This window comes from Pan paniscus, chromosome 3 (genome assembly GCF_029289425.2).
Source record: "Pan paniscus chromosome 3, NHGRI_mPanPan1-v2.0_pri, whole genome shotgun sequence".
Taxonomy (NCBI): Eukaryota; Metazoa; Chordata; class Mammalia; order Primates; family Hominidae; genus Pan; species Pan paniscus.
Window position 1 is genome coordinate 142,938,801 of NC_073252.2, and position 25,503 is coordinate 142,964,303.

Sequence of the window (25,503 nt, forward strand, 5' to 3'; positions counted from 1 at the left end):
TTAAAAACCACAAAACAATATTGTGTTCCCATAGCCACCTCCAGGTACTTACTATACTAAATGGCAACTGAGAATTTTTTGCATATCTCTTCCATGAGACTATGAAGTGCTCAAAGGCAGAAACTGTGACTTTATTGTATCCCCAGTATCTAACACAGTACACCTGGCACTTAGCAGGCCCTACAGCATTATTCACAGAATAAAGCATGAATCTGTTTTGTATGAAATGCCAGACTACATCTCTTAAATAATCTATAGTATAAGTTTGTGGTCAAACAAAAACAAGATACAATTAAGTTTCTAAAAAATATAGATGATACTTCTTCTTAAAAATACAGATGATACTTTTCTGTATAACATATTTTAGTTCCAAAAGGAAATATGCCCCAAATGCATAGTTACCTCAACTCCATTTTGGAAATAAGTGATGCATACAATAATAAATAAAAGTTTTCAAAAATTCTATATATTGCTTTTAGAGAAGGTTAGAAGATAACATTTTTTGGCCTAAAAATTATGTGTATCACACCAAAACATTCTACAATGACTTCAAAGATGAACTAAAGTTAGTTATGAAACTACTTTTTTAAAAAACTCTTTTAAACTAGCTAAATTCAACAAAAACTATTTTTCCAAAGACTTGATAAATTACACTTTCTGTCTTATCAAACCAATTTATGTTTATAGATACTGCCTAAGCCATTCCACTTTATATCAAATTGTTTAAAATAGGCCCCTCATAAGAAAGCAAATATAAGTAGATTTTGGGATCAACAAATAGAGCCAGAACTTTTGTCTGCATCTTCTTATTCTATCACATACATTAGGGGAACTCAAATTTTAATAGGAAATATTATTTTATCAGAAGAACTGACATACTAACCACTTCTGTCAAAGTACCATATATGAACTCACATGGTTGTGCTACTGAAATAAGACACAAGTAGAGAGCGAAAGGCCACATGAAACCATGGGAAAACATTACAGCTCTCTCTAACACTGAAGACTTATTTCAAGCCTCCTTTTAAAAAAAATCACTTGGTAACAGCTTTATTATCTGAAGACAAAAACAGAGCTTAAAATTCACTTAAGTACTCGATCTTGTGCTCTTGTGCTCTATCAATATTTTATCCTTTCATGGCCACAAATTTTAGAAGCAATAAACCAAAGGACAACTTTCACATATGCTGAAAGTGTCTACTTAACCTTAACAAGTTGTTTCTCATATAACAATATAGAAATAATTTGAGAACTGTCACAGTGTGTCTAAAAAACACTTTAGTTTCATATTTAAGTACAAAATATTCTACAATAATTTTTAAAAACAACAATAACTAGTTAGCAAACTGAAAAGGACTTTTAAGTATCCTTGAATTTCAGCTAGAGATATTTTCTAAAATGCTATAATGATCACATCTAAAATATAATGTTCTTTGGTCCATTGCTCTAAATGATAAAAAAAAAATCTCACACATTATTTTTCCTTCTGAGAGCAAAAGAAAAGAACAACATTAAATCAAAACATAACGCTAAAACGCAAGGGATTTAAGAATTTAAAAACTACCATCTTGATTTGAAAATTTCTCTTGAATAACATGAATTCATGCACAAAAGTAACCCAACTGAGATGAAGCATTCTGCAAAGAAAGACAGTGTAGACTCAGAAATGCTAAATTATCACTTCTATATAGAAATAGTCTCTTGTGTAGAAGCAATAAATTGCAAACATCTTATAAAATGTTCTTAAATTGTTGGTTTTCAATTTATGTGGAATAGGATATTTTGAATACAAGAAAGTAGAATGAGAAGCATAAATAATTTCAATTTTGTCATTAAAAATATTCTGTTTGGCCAAATCCAGTTTTAGTATCTTGTGACTATTCAGCAGAAAGTTCAATTTAAGTCCTCAGGTATAGTGGTTAAAATACACATTCTAGGGTATTAAAGGAAGGGTCTGATGCCTTTGTAGAGAGTTATCAATAGAAGTAACAAAGATCTAGATACAATACATGCTTCATAACTAAAATGAAGGAAAATAAATAGGATAGAAAAAGAATAATTTATTGCTAAATAAGGCAGCTATATGCTTTTCTCAACTTAGACTATTTTTTAAGTTACTACTTCAAATCAACAATTACAAAAAAAAAGCATCTCAAGTAAACAAATTCATAATTTCTAGTGAAAAAAAAGGAAAATCTATTAAAACATTTCAATACACACTACACTACACCCTCCAGTGGGCAAACATCCATGGAAAAATAAAAAAGATTTAGGTGGATTTTCCACTCAGTTAAATCAGTACTATAACTAATGAAATGATGACTCTGAAAACCTCATAAAAATTCACACTATTTTAATTACTTGTTTTAGTATCTGAGTCAGAAGCAGCAAAGTTTTTTTTACATATTTAGATATTGTGGTAGAATAACAGAAAAAATAAAATCATGATCTGCTTCATCTTTCCTTAAAAAGCAAAGTGCTATCAGGCTCCTATTTAACTTACAAAGAAAAAAAGGTAAACAGTATAAATCTCATACAAAGATGTATAATTAAAAGATAAAAGTATTCATATCACGAGCTGCAAATGCTAGGCACTAACAATTTAAAGCAACATCCAAAAATTATGGTTCCTGAGTGAGAACTATGGCAGAAAAGTAGTATGTTCATTAAGTTTTCCAGGAAAACAACTCACATTATCACCTGATAATATTTTGTATTACTGGTCTCATGAGGCTATGTGGTCACTAAATAGAAATATAAACACACTTAGAAAAAATTAAGAGACTACCTATAAGAGCTCTTTTTCTATATGGCTAATGTTTCAGCACTTAGATGACATAATAGAAGCAAAGACTAGATTAAAAGTATTTTACAAGGTCCAAATATCGCTTAAAGTTTCTCCTGTTAACTTCTCAAAATCCTTATTTAATGTCAGTAAAATTTACAATAGAATACAAAACATCTTTAATACAGATACCTAGAAATTTCATATGAATATGTACACTTCCCAAAAATGCATCAAAGAGTTCTTGAATGTATATTCTCCAGGAAAAACAAGTACAACTAAGATTACATGAGGTCTTGAACTTAGTACAAATAGGCTACGAAACTAGAAAATAAAGGACAACAGTGACATCTAGAGGAGGTTTCAAATATATACCACATATATCAAATCAAAACATTTTATTGCTAGTGTTTCACTTATCACAACTGCCTGAGGAGCTATATGATAAATCTTTAGTTATAAATCGAAACAAGCCAACTCTACTTACAAAAGGCTTACCAATATGAGTGATCCAATCATTTGGTAATGTGAAATTTTTAATAAAATACAATTTAATACGTCAAGTCATCAGAGAACTAAACACTGATTAAATGTATCAGATATGTGACTAAAAGAAGGGCTGTCAATTGGTCCAAAAATAAGAGGCCAGGCGCGGTGGCTCAAACCTGTAATCTCAGCATTTTGGGAGGCCGAGGTGGATAGATCACTTGAGGTCAGGAGTTTGAGATCAGCCTGGCCAACATGGCAAAACCCCATCTCTACTAAACATACAAAGGAGGCTGAGGCAGGAGAATCACTTGAACCTGGGAGGCAGAGGCTGCAGTGAGCTGAGATCAGGCCATTGCACTCCAGCCTGGGTGACAGAGCAAGACTCTGTCAAAAAAAGAAAAAAAAAAAAGATTATGATAAAAAAAAAAGATTATGATAAAAAAAATTTAAAATATTCTGAATTTAAAAAGCACTGGGTGAATAGAAAAACTTAAGAAGACTAACAGCTGATTTATTTATTAATCTATTCAAGCACAGGAAGTACACATCAACCAGCATGGTCTGTCAGACAAAAGAAGAAATGTTTTTAAATTAAAAGAAAACTAATTTACAACAATTTTTCAATTTTTCAGAAGCTGAAATTAGTTTTCAAGAAGGGTTTCTTAAAAGTAAGGGCTGGGCATGGTGGCTCACGCCTGTAATCCTAGCACTTTGGGAGGCCGAGAGAGGCAGATCACTTGAGGCCGGAGTTCGAGACCAGCCTGGCCAACACAGCGAAACTCCATCTCTACTAAAAATAGAAAAAATTAGCTGGGCATGGTGGCGCATTCCTGTAATCCCAGCTACTCAAGAGGCTGAGGTTTAAGAATTGTTTGAACCTGGGAGGTGGAGGTTGCAGTGAGCCAAGATCATACCACTGCACTCCAGCGTGGGTGACAGAGTAAGACTCCGTCTCCAAAGAAAAGAAAAAAAAAAAGTAAATTAAGATAATTGTCTATAACAAGACCAAGAAGTTATCTCAAAGTAACAAACAACCTGAGTTCAGATGTCAGCAAGATGGCACTCCCATGTTCACTGCAGCATTATTCACAATAGCTAAGATATAGAATCAACCTAGGTATTCATCAATGAATGAATGAATGGGTAAATAAACTGTGGGGTATATATACCCAATGGAATATTATACAGCCCTAAAGAGAAGGAAATCCTGTCATTTGCAGCAGCGTGGATGGAACTGGAGAACACTATTGTTAAATGAAACAAGCCAGGCACAGAAAGACAAATACCACATGATCTTATTTACATATGGAATTTTAAAAAGTTGAACTCAGAAGCAGAAGGAGAATGATAGTTTCTAGGGGCTATAATGGAAGGAGGGATTGGGGAGATGTTGGTCAAAGGGTACAAAATTTCAGTTAGATAGGAAGAATAAAATCAAGAGATCCAGTATATAACAGTGACTACATTAATAAACTATGTGTTATATTCTTGAAGATTGCTAAGAGAGTGGATTTTGAGAGTTCTCACCACAAAAAAGTGGTATGTGAAGTAATGCATATGTTAACTAGCTTTATTCAGTCATTCTACAAAGTATATATATTTCAAAACATCATACTGTACATGATACATACAATATTTAATAATTTTTTAAAAAACAATGAATATCTCAAAAGACAAAACAACAACAAAAATACCTTGGACAATATCCTCACCTGTTCTTATTTGTCAATACATATGCAAGTTTTACGAGAACAACACTTATTTAATAAGAAAACAATGAAAGTACATGTGATTTCTATTAAGTATTTTATTACTAACTCAGATAAAACATATAAATTTAGAGACACGGTCTTAATATAAACACTAAGTCAAATAAGAGCCAAGACCACAAATTAACTGGAGGCCTTTCAAAGATCACAAGTGCTTCCCAAATCTCTCAGAACCACCAGATTTTAATGATTATTTGGGCTTAATGATTTTCTGACCAAAAAATGTCAACAGCCACAGCTTCACAATTATGTAGTTCAAAGTCATTGAAAATACCTCTGAAATACTTCAGGACTAAAGCACTGTCCTAATAACTTCATGCAGGATAAATATATTGTGGTATATTCAAACAGTGAAATACAACTCAGAAGTAAAAAAGAATGAAGCAGTGACACATTCAACTACGTGGACAAATCTCAAAAACCCTAGGCTGAGTGAAAGAAGCCATACATAAAAGTTATATCCTGTATGACTCTGTTCATATGACATTGTAAAACAGGCAATATGGATCTATGATAAAAAATCAATCAATCAATAAAATCAGTATAATAGTTATTTCTGAGGGTAGGATAGAGATGAAGACTGAACTAGGAACAGATATGATGGAATTCTCTGGAGTGGTGGAAATGTTCTATATTTTAACAGGAGTTGGGATTACATAAATGTATGTGTTTGTCAAAACTCACCAAGTAATATACTTAAGATTATGCAAAATTGTGCATAAATTTTATCTTAAAAAATGAAAATTAAGCAAATGTTGATAACTCTACCAATATATCACACTGGTATTTGGGGTGAAATGGACAAATATGCACAAGTTATTTTTAAGTGCACAAAAAAATTAGGTGGACAGATTGTAATAAAGCAAATATAGCAAAATATTAACAACTGAAGAATCTAGGAAGTGAGTATACTGGCATTCACTGTACAATTCTTTGAGTTTTTCTGTATGTCTGAAAATTTCAATAATAAAATATTGTGGAAAAAATAAAGAGAACCATCAGAATTCAGAAGAAAAAAATTTTACACTCAAACATGTTTTCTCCAATATTTTTCTCTTATATATTAACATTTTAACCTGTCTAATGTAATGTCAACTGTGACTATCTTCTAATGAGTAAAAGTTAAAGGATGACATATTTTTAAAAATTTGAAAGACATACCCGAATTTCTTGAAGGTTGTGAAAATTATTTCCTACTCTGACTGAGATCTTGCTTGGAGTATAGCTTTCATCAGATTTGTAGTCTGCATAAATACATAATGTCTTCACTGTTGTTTTTCTTCTAAAAGCAATAAAGTAAAAATAACATGCACTTCATCATATGAAAAGATTTCCAATGCATCTTATCTTCTGATTTTAAAAATCATAGTTTGCTAAAAGGAGTATTTGAATCAACATTTTCATATGTTTTAATTTCAACAAAAATGAAAAATGTAAAAATATAGGTCCAGATAGTATGTTAAATATAGGCCCAGATAATATGTTAATTATACAGACACCTATGTAGAACATGGTCAAGAGCCAGATGCAAGCAAAGAAGGATCAGTTAAGCCAAATTAGGTACTTTATCATGCAAACAAGCATTAAGGATTTCCATCCTCTTCATTTGTATTTTAGACAAAGAAATTATTCTCATAAGTTTGGTTTCCTTTACTAAGTACTTACTTCATTTCCTATATTAAATACTTGAAAATAACTAGCTAAGTGAGGAACTGGGTCCAGCAAAGAGAAAACTACCTTTCCTAAAAAATACAACAACCTAGTTTTAATGCAAGAAATAGAATTCTGCTGTTGATTCTTTCTTTCTTTCTTTCTTTTGCTATTGATTTTAAAATATACATATCCTAGGGAAAGAAGAAATACATAATAGAAAACGAACCTCAGAAAAAATGCAAGTGGCCAACAAAACATGAAAATGTGCTCAACGTCTAATAATCAAAGAAAGAGAAATTAAAACACACAGAGATATTAGTTTTATCATCATATTGGAAAATATTTAAACAACTGATAGTACTCAAATTTGATTAGAAAAAGGTGCTTTCATCACCAGTTAGTAGAAACACAACCTTTGACCTACTAATTCAAACTTCTGAGAATGCATTAAAATACAGTAACACAATCACTCAAAAATTGATGTCTAATGAAGGCTGGCCTTGGAGAAAAAAATGGATGCAGAAAAATCTTGTCCTGTGATTAAATCACTAGAAAATTAAAAACAGCCTAAATATCCATGACAATAGAGAATTGGTTAAATAAATTACAATATAGCCATTCAACGAACTGCTATAGAACTATTTAAAATAATCATGTACATATATAGTTACAGTAGAAAAAAGATTATAAAACAATATCAGAAGAATCACATTTGGGGGAAAACAACAATTTTTTAAAGGCATGTAAATCTATATTTGTATATAGAAAAAGACCTAGGTGGAATTATCCAAAAATAGTAAAATTAACTGTTTTCGTGGGATGGGACCATAGGAGATCTTTATTTTCTTCTTTATGATTTTTAAAGTTTCTGAACAATTTTTCAGAATGAGCATGTGCTATTTGGCCACCAGGAAAAAAAAAATCTAGGTGATTTTAAAAACCCAAAAACCCATTAAGAAATCTATTTACATGTGCTTTAAAAGTTAAGTTCTAGTATAAACTGGCACTAACTTTGTAACAATGAGCTCCTTGAACAGAAGTACTCTGTGTCAAAAGTCAGCCTATAAAAACAGCAGGGGCTCTGTAGCTCTTAGTAAGGAGACCAAACTTCTGTAGCCTAAGCTATTCATTAGAAAGGAATAGGGAAAGTTAAGGACTTTTCCTCGGATCAAGAGGTAAAACACTAAATACCCAGGAACTGCTGACAGGATAAAGACCATTATTAGGTTTTTAAAAGAGGCCAAAGGTATCAAACTGACATCTTTCTCTCTGCTGAGCCAGAAAGGAGACAGGAGAGGAAGCAAAGAAAGACAGGAAATTTTTGAAGACCTTTTTCCTTGATGAGCCATAAGCAGGAAGTAAATGATCTTTCTTCTTATGGAGAGATCAAAGATCACGAAGATGGCTCTTAAGAACTTTTTTTTTTAAGGAAGAAAAGAAAGGCAGATCTAAAGGATCAAGTTTTTTGCTCAGAATAATTACGTTTCTAAATTGTGAAATTCAGGTACACTTATTCACTGCCTTCAAGATGATCAGGGCAAGGTTAGAAAAGCAAAGAATACTAAAAACACTAATGATAATAAAAACAGTAACAGCAAAGAGCAAGTGAATATTTTGTGTCTGGCCCAGAAGTAATGCTCTATACATATTGTCTCATTTATTTCTCAATGTTGTCAAATAGGAACTTTTATTATCTTCATTTTTCTGATTTAAAAAAAAAACATAACACTTAGGTTAATAACTGGCTTAAGGTCAAAAAGCTAGTAGGAGGGAACAGTTGAAATTAAAAAATGTGTCTGTCGACCTCACATGATTTTAACCAAAACTTCCTTTTAATTAATTGTGCTTAGCTCATTCAATAGTCATTGATACGAGTTTACAGTAATAGGTAGGTGTCTGTAGTTTTTTACATTTTTTCTAAGCCATGAGTTATTACCGTAAGGTTCACATACCCACAGAAATCGTACGTATAATTTGCTATATACATAGTTTCATTAAATTTGCATAGGAAACTGTGACCTCACCAAAAGTTTAAAATAATTAAAAGGTAGAGTAAAAAATTTTAAAATCATTTATCAATTTTATCTCATGATGAATTTTAAAAATAATATTTCATGGAAAAGCATGCTATGTTTCAAATAGCAATGTATGTGATAAGATTAAACATACAGACTATTACACATAGAGGCAGTAGCTCAAACTGCTCAAAACCATCATTATAATAATAATCACTCCATAGTGAATGCTCACTATACGCCAGGCATCATGCTATATTCGTAGCATAAGATATTACAAGAGTGGGGAAGGGAGAGGGCAATACTTTCCTATTTCTGATGACATAAGTAACACTCCTGGACACTCTCTATCCCCTCACTCACTACACGCTTTCTCCTGAGAAAGAGCTTCTGGCAGGAACCAAACATTTGCTTTGTTCCTTCAGGCCACTAATTTAATAGAGGCACATGCTACCTGGTCTAGTGGTATAACTGGATGGGTAAGACTGTTTAATTCTAAGGTTCAATATTAGGAAACACACTTGACTAAGATATAATGCAGTTATATTTCTCAAATATCAGTTCTGTCTGTTTTATAAAGTTGATATTTTGGCCACCTCCTGCTACCACAGATACGAGCATCTGCTGAATAATTTCTCATTGGGTTTGGAACCCATGAAATTCTGATTGAAGACATTAGTGACATATTCCTAGTTGCCTAACCTAAAATCCCTTTATCCCCTCTTTCTTCATAACATCTGGCTAAAAGATCCAACTTCCCTTAAAGTTAGGTAGAGCCATATGACTAAGTTATGGCCAAAATGATGGTGTGTACTAAAGAAGGTTTCTTTAAAAGAAAAACATGCCCCTTTTACCTTTCTCATCTACTCCTTCCTGCTGCCTGGGATATGGACATGATAGGTGGAATTCCAGTAGGCATCTTGGACCATAAGACAACCTTGAGGATAAAATCTACAAGCTAAGAATGAAGGAATGTAAAGAGAAGGAAACTGGGTCCACAAACACACTGTGAGGCTGCCATACCACTCCTGGACTGCCAGGCTCCTCTTACACGAAGAGGTAGAAGAAATAAATTTCCACCTTGTAGAAAACACCATTATCAAAAGCTCTGCTACTAGATGTTCTGATTTCTAATTAATACAGCATTACTGTGTCTGTATTACAGATGCAGAAACTGAGGTTCACATCAGGTTAAGCAAGTGGTCCTTGTTTACACATCTCGTAAAGCACAGAGCCAGAATTTAATCCAGGTCTATGTGACTACATTATATAAGAGTAACTAATAAACCCTAAGGTACAAAACTTAAAACTAAATATATGTGATAGATGATAGCTTTACATTTAAAGCTAAATGTAAAAAACAAAATAGTTATAAAACATGTTTTTAAAATCGTTCTTCTTAACGTGCTAGATACATTACCAGGAGGTTGAGACAAAATAAACAGAGTCCACATAGTTGTTTAAATCAGAAGCAAATATTTATAAATAACTATATTCTTCCATATATGTTCCTGGTATAAAAGTGAAAAATGGGGGCTGGGTGCAGTGGCACACGCCTGTAATCCCAGCACTTTGGGAGGCTGAGGCAGGCAGATCACGAGGCCAAGAGATCGAGACCATCCTGGCCAACATGGTGAAATCCCGTCTCCACTAAAAATACAAAACATAGCTGGGTATGGTGGCGTGTGCCTGTAGTACCAGCTACTTGGGAGGCTGAGGCAGGAGAATCGCTTGAACCCAGGAGGTGGAGGTTGCTGTGAGCCAAGATTGCGCTACTGTACTCCAGCCTGGTGACAGAGCGAAACTCCATCTCAAAATAAGAAGTGAAAAATGTCCTCTGTATCAATGTTAACTAGATGCTAAGATGAACGTTTTCACAGAAGACTACAACAACAAAGACCATGTTTTGAAAGGATATATGAGACCTTAATGCATAATTTTCAGCAGATACGGTCTTAAAATAAAATAAAACAAGAAAGTCCGAGACATCTGCTCATGAAGGTTAACTGCTACATGACTTGCCTTCCCACTACAGACAACTAGAATACTGGAGAACATATCTGAAGCATCCAGAGATGCTGAGCAACAGGCAGCACAGGCCTCTAGGTCCTGAGAGAAAGGAAATAAATGAGGTGAGCCCTACAAACAACTGAGTTTTCTGGCTGCAGGCAATTTTGGGACTGCAATGTGAAGAGGGAGATGCCAAAGAGAATCTAGCAGTCTACTGAATTGATAAGGAATAAGCTACACAAAGAAAAAACTCCAGAAATATGCGTGGGGTCCCCTTCATTCTATGCCTGAACATAATATGAACATGCATACAGCAAAACTTCACAAGGATAGGCAAAGAACAAGCACTGGGGAAAGAACAATTACTGGAAAGCAGTAAGCCAAACAATTTCCAGCGGGCACAGAGGACTGGGAATCATTAAAGCTCCCAATAACCGAAGTGGTAAGTCCTCTTCAAATACCTAAGACATTCGTTTGAGATCCCAGATGAGTCAAGCCTTAGTAATGAGGCTAATCTTGCCCAAGAGAAATGATCTTAAAGAGTGGTCTGGGGACCTACAGAGGACCTCAAGACTCTTTCAGAGGATCAGCAAGGTCAGAACTATTTTCTTAATATTACTAAGATGTAATTTGCCTTTTTCAGAATCATTCTCTTATGAGTATGTAGTAGAGTTTTCCACAGGCTGACATGGGATATTGTAAAAGATTTAATGAACAAGCAGAAATGAGACTCCAGCTATTTTTTGTGAACCAAAAAGGTTCACAAAAAATGTAAACAATGACACTCTTCTCACTATTTTTGTTGTTGTTCATTTGGGAAGAGACAGTTATTTTTCATAAAATTGTTATTTATGTTGTTAACACATAATAGGTTAATTATTGTTTATTTTTAGTGAATAACTAAATAATTTAAAGTCCCTAATCTATAATTTCTAAAATAGTAAATAATGAGATACATATATAAAGATTTCTGGAGTCCTCAATAAAAGTTTAAAGCAGTACTGAGACTAAAAAGTTTAAGAACTTCTGCTCTAAAGCAGGGCTTGGTAAGCTACAGCTTGCAGGCTAAATGTGGACCGCCACCTATTTTTGTAAATAAAATTTTATTGAAACTAAGTGACACTCCGTCATATACACATTGTCTATGGGAGCTTTAATACTACAATGGCAAAGTTGAGCAATTGCAGCAGGACATATAAAGAAGTCTTACAGCTTAACAACAAAAAGACAACCCAATGTAAAAAGAGGGAAGGGACTTAAGCAGTCATTTCTCTGAAGAAGATATACAAATAACCAGGAAGCACATGAAAAAAATGCTTGATGGCACAAAACATTAGGGAAATGAAAATCAAAACTATAATGAGATAGACTCATTAGGATGACTATTATCAAATGTTGGCATGGATGTGGAGAAACTGGAACTTTTGGGCATTACCAGTGGGGAAGGTAAAATGGTACAGCTACTGTGAAAAACAGTATGGAGGTGACTCAAAAACTTAAACATAGAATTACCATATGATCCAGCAATTCCACCTGTGGATATATATCCAAAAGAAGTGAAATCAGGTACTTGAACAGATATTTGCACACCAATGTTCATAACAGTATTATTTACAACAGCCGAAAGGTAGAAACAACCCAATGTCCTCTGACGAATGGATAAACAAAATGTGGCACAGTCATACAATGGAATATTATTCATCCTTAAAAAGGAATGAAATTCTGACACATGCTACAACATGAATGAACCTTGAAAACATTAGGCTAAGTGAGAAAAGTTAGACACCAAAGGACAAATATTATATAATTCCACTTATATCAGGTCCCCAGAACAGTGAAATACACAGAGGCAAAAAATAAAACAGCGATTATCATGGGCTGGAGAGAAAAGGAAATTGGGTGATTATTATTTAATGGGTTCCACACAGGATGATGAAAAGTTCTGAAGATGGAGGTGGTAGTGGTTGCACAACACTGTAAATGTACTTAAGGATACTTAACTGTACATTTAAAAATGGCTGGCCAGGCACAGTGGCTCACGCCTGTAATCTCAACACTTTGGGAGGCTGAGGAGGGCAGAGCACCTGAAGTTGGGATTTCGAGAATAGCCCGACCAACATGGAGAAACCCCATCTCTATTAAAAATACAAAATTAGCCGGGCGTGGTGATGCATGCCTGTAATCCCAGCTACTTGGGAGGCTGAGGCAGGAGAATTGCTTGAATCTAGGAGGCAGAGGTTGCAGTGAGCCAAGATCGTGCCATTGCACTCCAGCCTGGGCAACGAGAGTGAAACTCCGTCTCAAAATAAATAAATAAAAAGGCTATAACAGTAAACTTATATTTATATTTCACTACAAATAAAAAAATCTTTACTGTTTATTACTCACCATCTCAACAGAATAAATATTAAATAAATAATATTGAATTTTATTATTCACCATCTCAACAGAATAAAGAAAAACCATATAATCCGTATGAACAGATACAGAAAAGGCATTTGAGAAAATCCAAAAATGTCTCAGGAAACTGGGAAAAGGGAACTTTATAACCTGATAACCTGAAGGGTTATCTTAGTTTCTTTCTAGAAAGGATGAATAATCCTCATCAGGAAGCTGGAGGTACTACCATGTAAAAAAGATGATGATTAATATACCCTCAACAAGAGAACTGCAGATGAATCATCCATAGCATTAAGTGAATGTGGTGGCTGATTCTCTCAACCCACAAAAGCATCCATAAGATAATAGTCAGCTTTAAACATACAGCCAAGTACAGAGAACATCAATGCTATATCACCAAGATACAAATGGCAATTACAGACTTTCCTTCTTACCTCTTCTTCGTTCCCATACTAGCAGATCTAACAAATTCAGAAATGTGAAAGGACAAAAAAAACACACAAAAAACAAAAAAAAACTAGGTAGGGTAAGAGAAGCAAACTACACCCAACTTGCAACAGGCCCAAGTTTAGGGAGAGGAATAAACCTTAAAGAAACTTTAAAGCAAGATTGAGGCTTTCACTATTCACTAGAACTGAACACTTCTATTTCTAAAATATATTTTGCCATTTGAAATAAACATAAAACTGGGTATGTTACCAAAAAGTGTGCTATATGCTCCCCACCAAGTTCTCATCCAGAGCAGAGAAAGAGCTTGTTCTAATTTTAAAACACAATGAGATATAAAATAATGTTGCTTTATATATGTTACAATATATGTTCACCTTAACAGATCAGTAATACATACAAATTATTTCTCAACTAGCTGAGAAACTGCTACATAAATCGAGAGTTGCTTATTTTCTATGTGAAGAAAAAACATCTAAGGAACCAAATAGTTTAACAAAATATAAACTCCAAATTGAACCTCTTTCAAACTTGTTTGTAATATAATTTTTTCAATACAGGAAGTTCTTCCATTAGTACATAATGTTTTCATGAAAACATGGATGAAGATCAAATGGAAGAAAGCTGAACCCTGAACTTATATAATAGAGGTAGGAAAGTTAGTTCTCAAGTGCTAAAAAAATCTACCCAATAGAGGTAGGAAAGTTAGTTCTCAAGTGCTAAAAAAATCTACCCAATCCTAAATCACAATCCTAAATTATACCAGATGGTTCAGTCACAATCTTTGACAATAAATATTTAACATTTCCTTTTGGTGTTCATAATTCAATATGTAGGTGACTAGTAAAGTCCGATGAACATCTAGTTGAGTCTAATGATTTCTAATGTATTCACAAGTATTAATACACTGTGATTAAGCCTAGTATCTATTACGTATCTTTTTTTTTTTTTTTTAGGAGACAGGGTCTCGCTCTGTCACCCAGGCTGGAGTGCAGTGGCATGACAATAGTTCACTGCAGCTTCAAACTCCTGGCCCAAGCGATCCATGTCAGCTTCCTGAATAGCTGAGACTACAGGTGTGTACCACCACACCCAGGTAATTTTTTAAGTTTTTTATAGAGACAGAATCTTGCTTTATCTCTCAGGCCAGTTTTGAACTTCTGGCTTTAAACAATCCTCCTACCTCAGCCTCCCAAAGTGTTGGGATTATAGGCGTGAGCCACTGCAGCCAATCTACTATTTTTTAAATGACATCAGCACTTTAATTTTTCCATTTGCTCTACTTTTAAAAATAAGGGGAAAATGCAATAAAGTATTCTATAATTGCACAAATGCTTTTTTACAAAGATACCTAAGCTGCTGAAACTGTAGTGCTACCAGGCAATAGGTCCTGTTGTTCACCTGTTACCTGATATTTTTTAAAAACCTAAAATTAATCCAAAGAGATGATTAAGCAAAAGTATAAATGTCACAAAATTATAAAGTTTAAAATTTATGAACAGTGTAATTTGGGGAGGAGGGTAAATAAACTAATTTGTATGATTTGGCTTAAGCAATTTACATCCATACATATATTGGTATTAAAGTATATATAGGATTTTATTAAATTTATAAAGTACTTTCTGTTCAAAGTGCTTTAAATGATAATGGAGTTTATTACTATCAATGTTTTCATTCAACCCAGGCTTTAGTAAATACAGGTTTTTTAAAATTTATAATTTATCTTTCATTATTAAACTATCAAAATTTCTCTTTAAAATGAAGCAAACCAGCACAACTTTTCAATATTTTTCTCAGCATTCTTGCGTCCTTTTCTATTTCAATAAATTTCTTTGCGACACAGAAATCATTTTAATATAATTAAAAATGTTGTATAATGTTATTACCATGATAAAAATAGCAAGATTACATTTAATAAAATTTGTAGAAATTTTGATGAAGGCAGATCAAACAAAAGCACAAATTTTGCTTTGTTCCTACTCAGTTTAATATTTCAGTATTTATCCTTTTAAATCAGCAAACAAGTACATTAGTCCCTATAATCCATATTAAACTAAATTACTCCCCAATTTTCCTTAAAATATTATTCCCAATATTCCTTAAAAAATTATTAACAAATTTTGAAATTCTTCCCAAGAGAATTAGCCCTTTACAAACAGAAAATAATTCACTTTATAAAATATATAAAACATATATTATATAAAATAGAGAAGCAAAAAGCTTCTCTATTTTCCATTTAAGTACAAAATTACACATTCAAAGAACGTTTCATTTTCTTATTATATGTTTTCCTTCCCCCTCTCTACCTTAGGACTTATTTCTCCTAACTGCCAAGAAAAATTACCTCTCTTTTTGAGGAGGGCAGAGGGCTTTTTCCCTTCATTTAATTATGTAATAGGTAAGTTTTTAATATATTCTATTCAAATTTTTATGAAGATCATTTCTTTGTAAGTTTTCTGCATGGCTGACAGAACAGCACCTTCCTCCAAAGAAAAACCAAGAAATATGAAAATTTTCCAAATTAGATTTTCAATGTATGAGCCCTATGTGATACTTAATTGCGAGTGTGTCTATTCTTGAATTTGGAAATATTTCATACTTTAAATTATGTTCACATTCTAACATTTAAAGCTATTTCACAAAAAAAGCATGCTAAACATTCAGCAAGTGAAGCATAATGTATTTTAATTAGACCTAATCAGAACCATTAGGACTAAACATGAGCTTAGAGGATCATGTAATCTAACCACCATCTATTCCAATAAATAACCAGGTTCAAAATTTTTCTGACAGGTAGCAACTATTACTATCAAGCAGTTAAATTATCTTCGATCAGTTCCAATTTTTAAAAGTTTTCTTTATACTAAGCCATAACTGGTCTTTGCGTAGCTCTCACCTTTTGGGCTAAGTTTTTTTTTATGAGATGACACATACAAAACATCTAATTCCTCCACAAAGTATAAATCCTTCAAATTACGGAAAGAAAGCTACCATGTCCCCCAAAGTTTTCGGCAGACCATAGGTTCCAAATTTTTTTTTTTTATTATTGTTTGGCTTCAATCCCCTATTCTGCCTACTCCCTTCTGAGCACATCCTAGACCTTCTTTATCAGTGTTAGCAGGGGAAGCCGACATGGAATACAACACACCAGGAGGTCTTCATAGATTCTGTGCTTACCTTATTGCATCCCAAAATCATACTAGCTTTTTTAGCAACCACATCACACTGTTAACTGAAACTAAACTCACTGTCAACTAAAACTGCTTAAATATCTTTCACACTTCTGGCTTTGTCCTCCTTTCCCATATTGAGTTTACACTCTTCAAAAGGAAGGAAGAGAAGTGGATTAAATGTAGAACTATAACTTTATATTACATTTATTATTTACTAATAAAGAGACTAGTACCTTTTATTTTAATTTTAGCAACCATCTTAAATAAAACTTTTATTTAAAAAGAATCTCAGGGTTGATCAGAGCCAAGGTGGCCAACTAGATGTGGCCAGGAAGAGCTTCATTCACTGAGAAACCAGACCATCAAGAAGACAAGCATACTTTAAGCAGACTGTCAGAAGGAAGGCATTGAGAGTGGACAGAGGGAGGACCAAGCAGACCCTCGGCTGAAAGGGGAGTAAGCTAGGAACCGTGAATGGGGTTGCTGAGCACCAGGACTCATTTCTGGCCCTGAGCAGCTCCTGAGGAGGAATTAACTAAATAGGTGTGGAGTAGTCCACTCTCACCATGTATCTCCAGAATTCTAGCGGCAGGAGGCCCCACAACCCCCCCAGGCATCTGAACCAGCAGGGAGAGTTAGCAGGCACAGGACCCCAGCCTGTGTGGAGCCCAGAGGGTTTGGCATGGAAATGGCTACAGTGGAGTACAGCCAGGGATGCCTGTCCCTTAAGGCTTGTCATGTACCTCTAGGTGGCTTTGGCCTTTGTTGACTGTTGGACCTGCACAATATAGGGCTGTCTTACCCATGGGATGGGGGCCAGTCTGATCTGAGCAACACTTTGTCTGCCAGTCTCTCCCAGGGTCCCTGCTTGGCCATGTCTGATTGCAGCACAGCCTCAGATGACCTACTGGGTGCTTCCCAGCAGCCACTGCCATAGCTTTTTCACCAACAGACCCCACCTAACCAACAGAAAGCTTTAGCAGATGGGCTGCTGCCAGCATACATTTGCCCACAGACTTCCCCTGACTGCTTTGACTGCACCCCTCATTGGAGTGTTGTTGCCAGCACACTGGAAACACTGTGGCCCCTCCGGTACAGCAGTTGCTTATCTTGAAGGGCCAGAGAACAAAGTTTTGGGTCTGTTCAAAGGCCCTCTGGATTACAGCATGCAACCCACAAGCACTGAGCTGAGCCTTGGTACCCTGAAATCATCCAGAAATGAAGCTAGTCAACTAAACCTAACTTGTACCACAGTAAAACCCTCGATGACATCAAAGAAGATAAAAGCAAAAAAGTCCCATCTAAAGGACAGCAACTTCAAAGATTAAAGGAACATTTTCCCACACAGATGAGAAAGAACCAGAGCAAGAATTCTGGCAAGTCTAAAACACAGAGTGTCTTCTTACATCCAAATGAGCACACTAGTTGCCCAGCAATGGTTCTTAACCGGATTGAAATGACAGAAATGACAGACATTTGGAATTCAGAATTCAGAATCTGGATGGCAGTGAAGAACATTAAGATGCAGATGGAAGTTGAAACCCAATCCAAGGAATCTAAGGAATCCAGTAAAATGAATCAAGAGCTGAAAGACGAAATAGCTATTTTAAGAAAGAACCAAACTGATCTGGTAGAGCTGAAAAACTCACTACAAGGATTTCATAATACATTCAGAAGTGTTAACAGCAGTACACACCAAGTTGAGGAAAGAATCTCAGAGAACAAAGACTGGTTCTTCAAATCAATTCAGCTAGACAAAAATAAAAAAGAATTTACCGGGCGTGGTGGCTCACACCTGTAATCCCAGCACTTTGGGAGGCCAACGCGGGTGGATCACGAGGTCAGGAGATCGAGACCATTCTGGCTAAAATGGTGAAACCCTGTCTCTACTAAAAATACAAAAAATTAGGTGGGCGTGGTGGCAGGCACCTGTAGTCCCAGCTACTCAGGAGGCTGAGGCAGGAGAATGGCGTGAAACCGGGAGGCGGAGCTTGCAGTGAGCCGAGATCGTGCCACTGCACTCCAGCCTGGGCGACAGAGCGAGACTCTGTCTCAAAAAAAATAAATAAATAGAATAAAATAAAATGAAAAAGAATTTTTTAAAAAATGAGCAAAACCTCTGAGAAATATGAGATTATGTAAAGAGACCAAAACTACAACTCATTGGGGTCCCTGACAGAGAGGGAGAAACAACAAGCAAACTGGAAAATATATTTGAGGATACTGTCCATGAAAATTTCCCCGATCTCGCTAAGGAGGTCAACATTCAAATTCAGGAAATTCAGAGAACCCCAGAGTATATGAAAGAGCTGGTATCAACCCTACTGAAACGATTGCAAAAAACTGAGAGGAAGGATTCCTCCCTAACTCATTCTATAAGGCCAGCATCACTCTGATACCAAAACCTGCCAGAGATCCAGTAAAAGAAGAAACCTCAGGCCAATATTCTTGATGAACATCGACACAAAAATCCTCAATAACATACTAGCAAACTGAAACCAGCAGCGCATCAAAAAAAGGCTAATCCACCACAATCAAGCAGGCTTTATTCCTCGGATGTAAGATAGGCTCCACATATGCAAATCAATAAATGTCATTCATCACATAAACAGAACTAAAAACAAAAACCACATCATCATCTCAAGAGATGCAGAAAAGGCTTTCAATAAAATTCAACATATCGTCATGTTAAAAATCCTCAACAAACTAGGCATTGAAGGATCATAATTCAAAATAATAAGGGCCATCTATGACAAACCCACAGACAACATCATACCGAGCAAAAACTGGAAGGAAGCATTCCCCTTAAGAACCAGAACAAGACAAAGATGCCCACTCTCACCACTTCTATTCAACATAGTTCTAGAGGTCCTAGCCACAGCAATCAGGCAAGAGAAAAAATAAAAGGCATTCAAATAGGAAGAGAGGAAGTCAAACTATCTTTGTTTGCAGACAATATAATTCTACACCTAGAAAACCCCATAGTCTCTGCCCAAAGACTCCTAGATCTGATGAACAACTTCAGCAAAGTTTCAGGATACAAAATCAATATACAAAAATCAATAGCATTTCTATATACCAATAACATACAAGCTAAGCGCCAAATCAAGAACACAATTCCACTCAAAACAGCCACACAAAAAAAACAAAACACCTGGGAATACAGCTAACCAAGGAGGCAAAAGATCTCTACAAGAATTACAAAACACTGCTGAAGAAAATCAGACATGACACAAACAAATGGAAAAACATCCCATGCTCATGGATAGGAAGAATCAATATTGTTTAAAAAAAAAAAAGGTCATAACTGCCCAAAGCAATTTATAGATTCAATGCTATTCCAATCAAACTACTGACAGTTTTCACAGAATTAGAGAACTATTCTAATATTCATATGGAACCAAAAAAGAGCCTCAATAGCCAAAGCAATACTAAGCAAAAAGAACAAAGCTGGAGGCATCACATTACCCAACTTCAAACTAAACTTCAAAACAACAGTAGCCAAAAGAGCATGGTACTGGTACAAAAACAGACACAGAGACCAATGGAACAGGTTAGAGAACCCAGAAATAAAGCTGCACATCTACAACCATCTGATCTTCAACAAAGTTGGCAATAACAAGCAATGGGGAAGGAACTCCCTATTCAATAAATTGTACAGGGATAACTGGCTAGCCATACGCAGAAGATTGAAATCAGACCCCTCCCTTTCACCATATACAAAAATCAACTCAAGATTTATAAAAGACCTAAATGTAAAACCTACAACTATAAAAACCCAGGTAGAAAACCTAGGAAATACCTAGAAATACCTAGAACATAGGACCTAATAAAGACTTCATGACAAAAACTCCAAAAGCAATTAAAACAAAAATGTAAATTGACAAGTGGGACCTAATTAAACCAAAGAGCTTCAGCACAGCAAAAGAAACTAGTAACGGAGTAAACAGACAACCTACAGGATGGGAAAAAAATTTGCAAACAATGCATCTGACAAAGGTCTAATATCCAGAATCTGTAAGGAACTTAAATTTACAAGAAAAAAGCAACTCTATTAAAAAATGGGCAAAGGACATGAACAGACATTCCTCAAAAGTAGACATACAGCCAACAAGCATATGAAAAGATGGTCAACCTCACTAATCACTGGAGAAATACAAATCAAAACCACAATGAGATACCATTTCACACACAAGTTGGAATGTTTATTACTAAAAAGTCAAAAAAAAATAACAGATGCTGGTGAAGTTGTGAAAAAAAGGGAGTACTTATACACTGCTGGTGGTAATGTAAATTATAAATTAGTTCAGCCACTGTGGAAAGCAGTTTGGAGATTTCTCAAAGAATTTAAAACATAAATACTATTCGACCAAGCAATCCCATTACTGGGTATATATCCAAAGGGATTTAAATCATTTCACCATAAGACAAATGCACACATATGTTGATTGCAGCACTATGCACAATAGCAAAGACATGGAATCAACCTAGATGCCCATCAACAGTGGACTGGATAAAGAATATATTGTAAACATACACCATGGAACACCACACAATCATAAAAAAGAATGAAATCATGTCCTTTGCAGCAGCATGGATGCAGCTGGAGGCCGGCATCCTAAGAGAACACAGAAACAGAAAACCAAATATTGCATGTTCTCACTTATAAGTGGGAACTAAACACTGAATACATGGCTGGGTGTAGTGGCTCACACGTATAATCCCAGCACTTTGGGAGGCCGAGGCGGCTAGATCACCTGAGGTCAGGAGTTTGAGACCAGCCTGGCCAACATGGTGAAACCTTGTCTCTACTAAAAATATAAAAATTAGCTGGGCGTGGTGGCAGGCACCTGTAATCCCAGCTACTCGGGATCCTGAGGCAGGAGAATCACTTGAACCTGGGAGGTAGAGGTTGCAGTGAACAGAGATCACGCCACTGTGCTCCAGCCTAGGCAACAGAGAGAGACTCTGTCTCAAAAAAAAAAAAAAAACACACATTGAATACACACAGATACAAAATAGGGAACAATAGACATGGGTGCCTACTTGAGGTGAAGGAAAGGAAGAAGGTGAGGACCCAAAAACTACCTATTAGGTACTATACTTACTACCTGGATGACGAAATTTGTACACCAAAACCCAGCGAAAGGCAACTTACCCATATAACAAACCTGCACATGTACTCCCTTAAACTAAAATAAAAGTCAGAAGGAAAATAAATAAATCCTGCCTAACATCTGCTTTTGTAAGATAAAATTTAATTAGAACAGCTAAATTCTGTCATTTATGCACTGTGTAGGGCCACCTTTGTGCTATAACAGTGGAACTGAGCACTGTAGCTGCAAAACAGATGAGATGGCCCACAAAGTCTAAAATATTCACTATCTGGCTTGTTGGAAATTTGCTGATTTGTACTCTAGGACAATAAAAGCAAACAACTAAAAATACAATGCTATAGAATGTTAAAATAGATGGTATAAGCCAGGTACAGTGGCTCACGCCTGTAATCCCAGCACTTTGGGAGGCCGAGGTGGGTTGAATCACAAGGTCAGGAGTTCCAGACCAGCCTGACCAACATGGAGAAACCCCATCTCTACTAAAAATACAAAATTAGCCAGGCGTGGTGGCGCATGCCTGTAATCCCAGTTACTTGGAAGGCTGAGGCAGGAGAATCGCTTGAACCTGGGAGGCGGAGGTTGCAGTAACCCGAGATCACGCCATTGCACTCCAGCCCGGGCAACAAGAGCAAAACTCCATCTCAAAAAAAAAAAAAAAAAAAAAAAAAGATGGTATAAATGGAACAAGATAGCTGAGTTAACTGGTTTCCAACTATGTCAATAAATTCAGCCAGGCCCACTGGTTCATGCCTGGAACCCCAGCATTTTGGGAGGCTGAGGTGGGAGGAATGCTTGAGGCCAGGAGTTCAAGACCAGCTTGGCCAACATAGCGGCCAACTGTCTCTTATTTAAAATTTTAAAAATCTGATAATAAATACATTCAAAGCATTGAAAAACATGTGGCTGTTTTTCCTTTCCCCTCAAAAAGCATTATCAAAAAGGAAAATGTCCTTAAAGGTTCTAAGTAAAAAAAAAAAAAAAAATTTTCCAAATAAAAGTAAAAATTTGAGAAGTTATATGAATATTCCACAGCTAAAAAACTTACGATCACTCCAGGTTTACTTAATATGATACATTAAGGTATTGTATTGGGCCATAAGCAAAATATATCTTTCTGAAAGTACCCACAAAAAATAAATCATATTGAAAAGTATATTTGAGAAACATCTACATAAAAGGAACTATGCAACATACCATAAGAAAATTCATAAAAAATAAGACAGAGTAACTTTAAAATGCTAATAATCTAACTGAACTGAAAAATAATCTATAAGACTTCAGAGTTTAAAAAGTTAAGTGTATTTCATTGTAATTTCTATCTTTAATTTTTATGTTAATAAAATAGATTTGTCTATAACCTACAGTAGATGAAAAATTTGAAAATGTATTAATTACCTGAATTGGATGTTCACTAAATGAGGCTGGGAACCATCTGATTGCCAATAAGTTTCTAGATTGTCATCTCGTAACTGATCCACTCCAAATCCTAAAAACACCAAAAGCGTCAATAAATCCCTGTGAAAAAGAAAGAACTATACATGCAAAACATAAAATTAACATATGTATTTGTCCAGAAATTTTGATAAACAGAAAGGTCAGAAATATTAATTTTTTTTTATTTATTTTTTGTAGACAGGGTCTTGCTGTGTTGCCCAGGCTGGCCTCGAACTCCCAGCCTCAAGTGATCCTCCTGCCTTGGCCTCCCAAAGTGCAGTGATTACAGGCATAAGCCATAGCACCCAGCTGTGAAACTTAAATTAACCAGAATTCTTCTACCCTTTTATTCAGAGCTCAACTCTTATTAGAGAAATATCACTTGCACATACAAACCCTATATTAGGATCAAGTTATTTTGTTGTCACCTTTTTAAAAAACATCTTCTAGGAGATATTATATTTTTTTGAGACAGAGTTTCACTCTCGTGGCCCAAGCTGGAGTGCAATGGCACAATCTCGGCTCATTGCAACCTCCGCCTCCCGGATTCAAGCGATTCTCCTGCCTCAGCCTCCCAAGTAGCTGGGATTACAGGCACACGCCACCATGCCAAACTAATTTCATATTTTTAGTAGAGAAGGCGTTTCTCCATGTGGGTCAGGCCAGTCTTGAACTCCCAACTTCAAGTGATCCACCCGCCTCAGCTTCCCAAAGTGCTGGGATTACAGGCGTGAGCCACCACGCCCAGCCGGATACATTTTAAAGAACGTATGTATTTAAACTCAGTTTCTTGTGCTTTTTGCAAGCTGATAGTAAAAATGACTAAGCACAAAATCCTCAAAAATAAACACATTCTAATAAGTTCAATATGCCATGCTTACTGAGACAAGAAAAAAGATGACTTAAAATATTTTCAAAAGGCATATATATTCTGAAGCCAAATGCTTCTGATTAAAATTCTGATTAATCAAAATTAAATTTACCCAGAATCCCATGTTCTCCATCCATTCTACATAAATGAAGTTGTACAATCCTGTGTTTTTTCCTGATTAAAACCACAATAATTCATACTAATTTTAGAAATGAATCTGATTTAATGGTAAAATGCAGACTTTTTAATAAGAGAAATAAGTTTAACTTACATTTCAGTTTTACACTAAGTAATATATTCATTATGGAACAAATCCAAAAGGAACAAGACACAGTGAAAAGTCACTATCTACCATCTCATTCTTCTCTCCAAATATAGTTAATGTTTTCAGTTTATTGCATGCCCTTTCACAGATACTATATGCATATACAAGCAGTCATATATGTATTCTTTCTATTCCCTTTTCTTTAAACAAATGATAGCATACAGTAAATAGCTCTGCATGTTGGTGTTTTTTAATTTTACTTAACATATCTGGAGTTTTTTACCATATGAATATTTATTCCATATCAATAAATTAACAATAATAATAACAATAACAAACACTGATATCACATTAACTATGTGCCAGGCGCATTCTAAACATTTTATATATGTTAAATAATCTAATATTTATTAGCTCATATAACAACATAAACAGCTTCCATATTTTTTAAGGTTGTATATTCTACCACTGTCTGGAAATATCATAATTATCTCACCACACCTCTGCAGAACATTTAGGTTGTTTCCAATGTTTTGCTATTACAAACAATACTGCAATAAACACCTAGCTGTCTACAATCTTTAAATATATGTTATTTCTAGAGAATAGATTTCTAGGAATAGAATCCTGGGTCATTTGAATCTTTAATTTGATAAATATTGCCAAATTGTCCTCCAAAACATTTCCTCACCAGAAATGTAAAAGAATACCTATTCCCTCTCAATGGCTAGTAAAAGTTGGTATGTTCTGAAATTAATATACCAGATTTTGATGACTTTGTATGACAAAAACTTTAAATATATATCTAATGTTTTTATATTGATTATATGTTGAAGGGATATTTTGAACATACTGAGAAAAATAGAATAATTGCACTTTTATAAAATTTTTTTAACGTTGTTGCTAGATAATTTTAAATTACAAATGTGGTTTGTGTTACATTTCTGTTGGATAGCACTGCTCTGCACCCAGGCAAAAATGCAGTTAATCTTTTAAATATTTACTCACCTGATAGATTTAAAAAATTGTATTTCACATTTATTAATATTTATAATTTCATGCTTATTCATATCCT

At 35.0% G+C, this 25,503-nt stretch overlaps 1 protein-coding gene across 11 annotated transcripts in view; it reads right to left on the reverse strand.

Annotated features, from left to right (window-relative positions):
- Positions 1 to 25,503, reverse strand: part of ANAPC10 (anaphase promoting complex subunit 10) — a 458,050-nt gene that overhangs the window by 418,214 nt on the left and 14,333 nt on the right. For 9 of the 11 annotated variants that reach the window (XR_008625236.2, XR_010112041.1, XR_008625237.2 and 6 more), the window contains exons 3-4: positions 23,254 to 23,344; positions 6,205 to 6,325 (exon numbers count right to left, since the gene is read on the reverse strand). Coding sequence is in view for 7 of the 11 variants with exons in the window: in XM_063603951.1 (XP_063460021.1) it covers positions 6,205 to 6,325; positions 23,254 to 23,344 (212 nt within the window). In the remaining 4 variants the exon portion in view is untranslated. The remainder of the gene's footprint in view (positions 1 to 6,204; positions 6,326 to 23,253; positions 23,345 to 25,503) is intronic. The other 2 variants (XM_057302172.2, XM_008968860.6) reach the window with 1 other exon arrangement.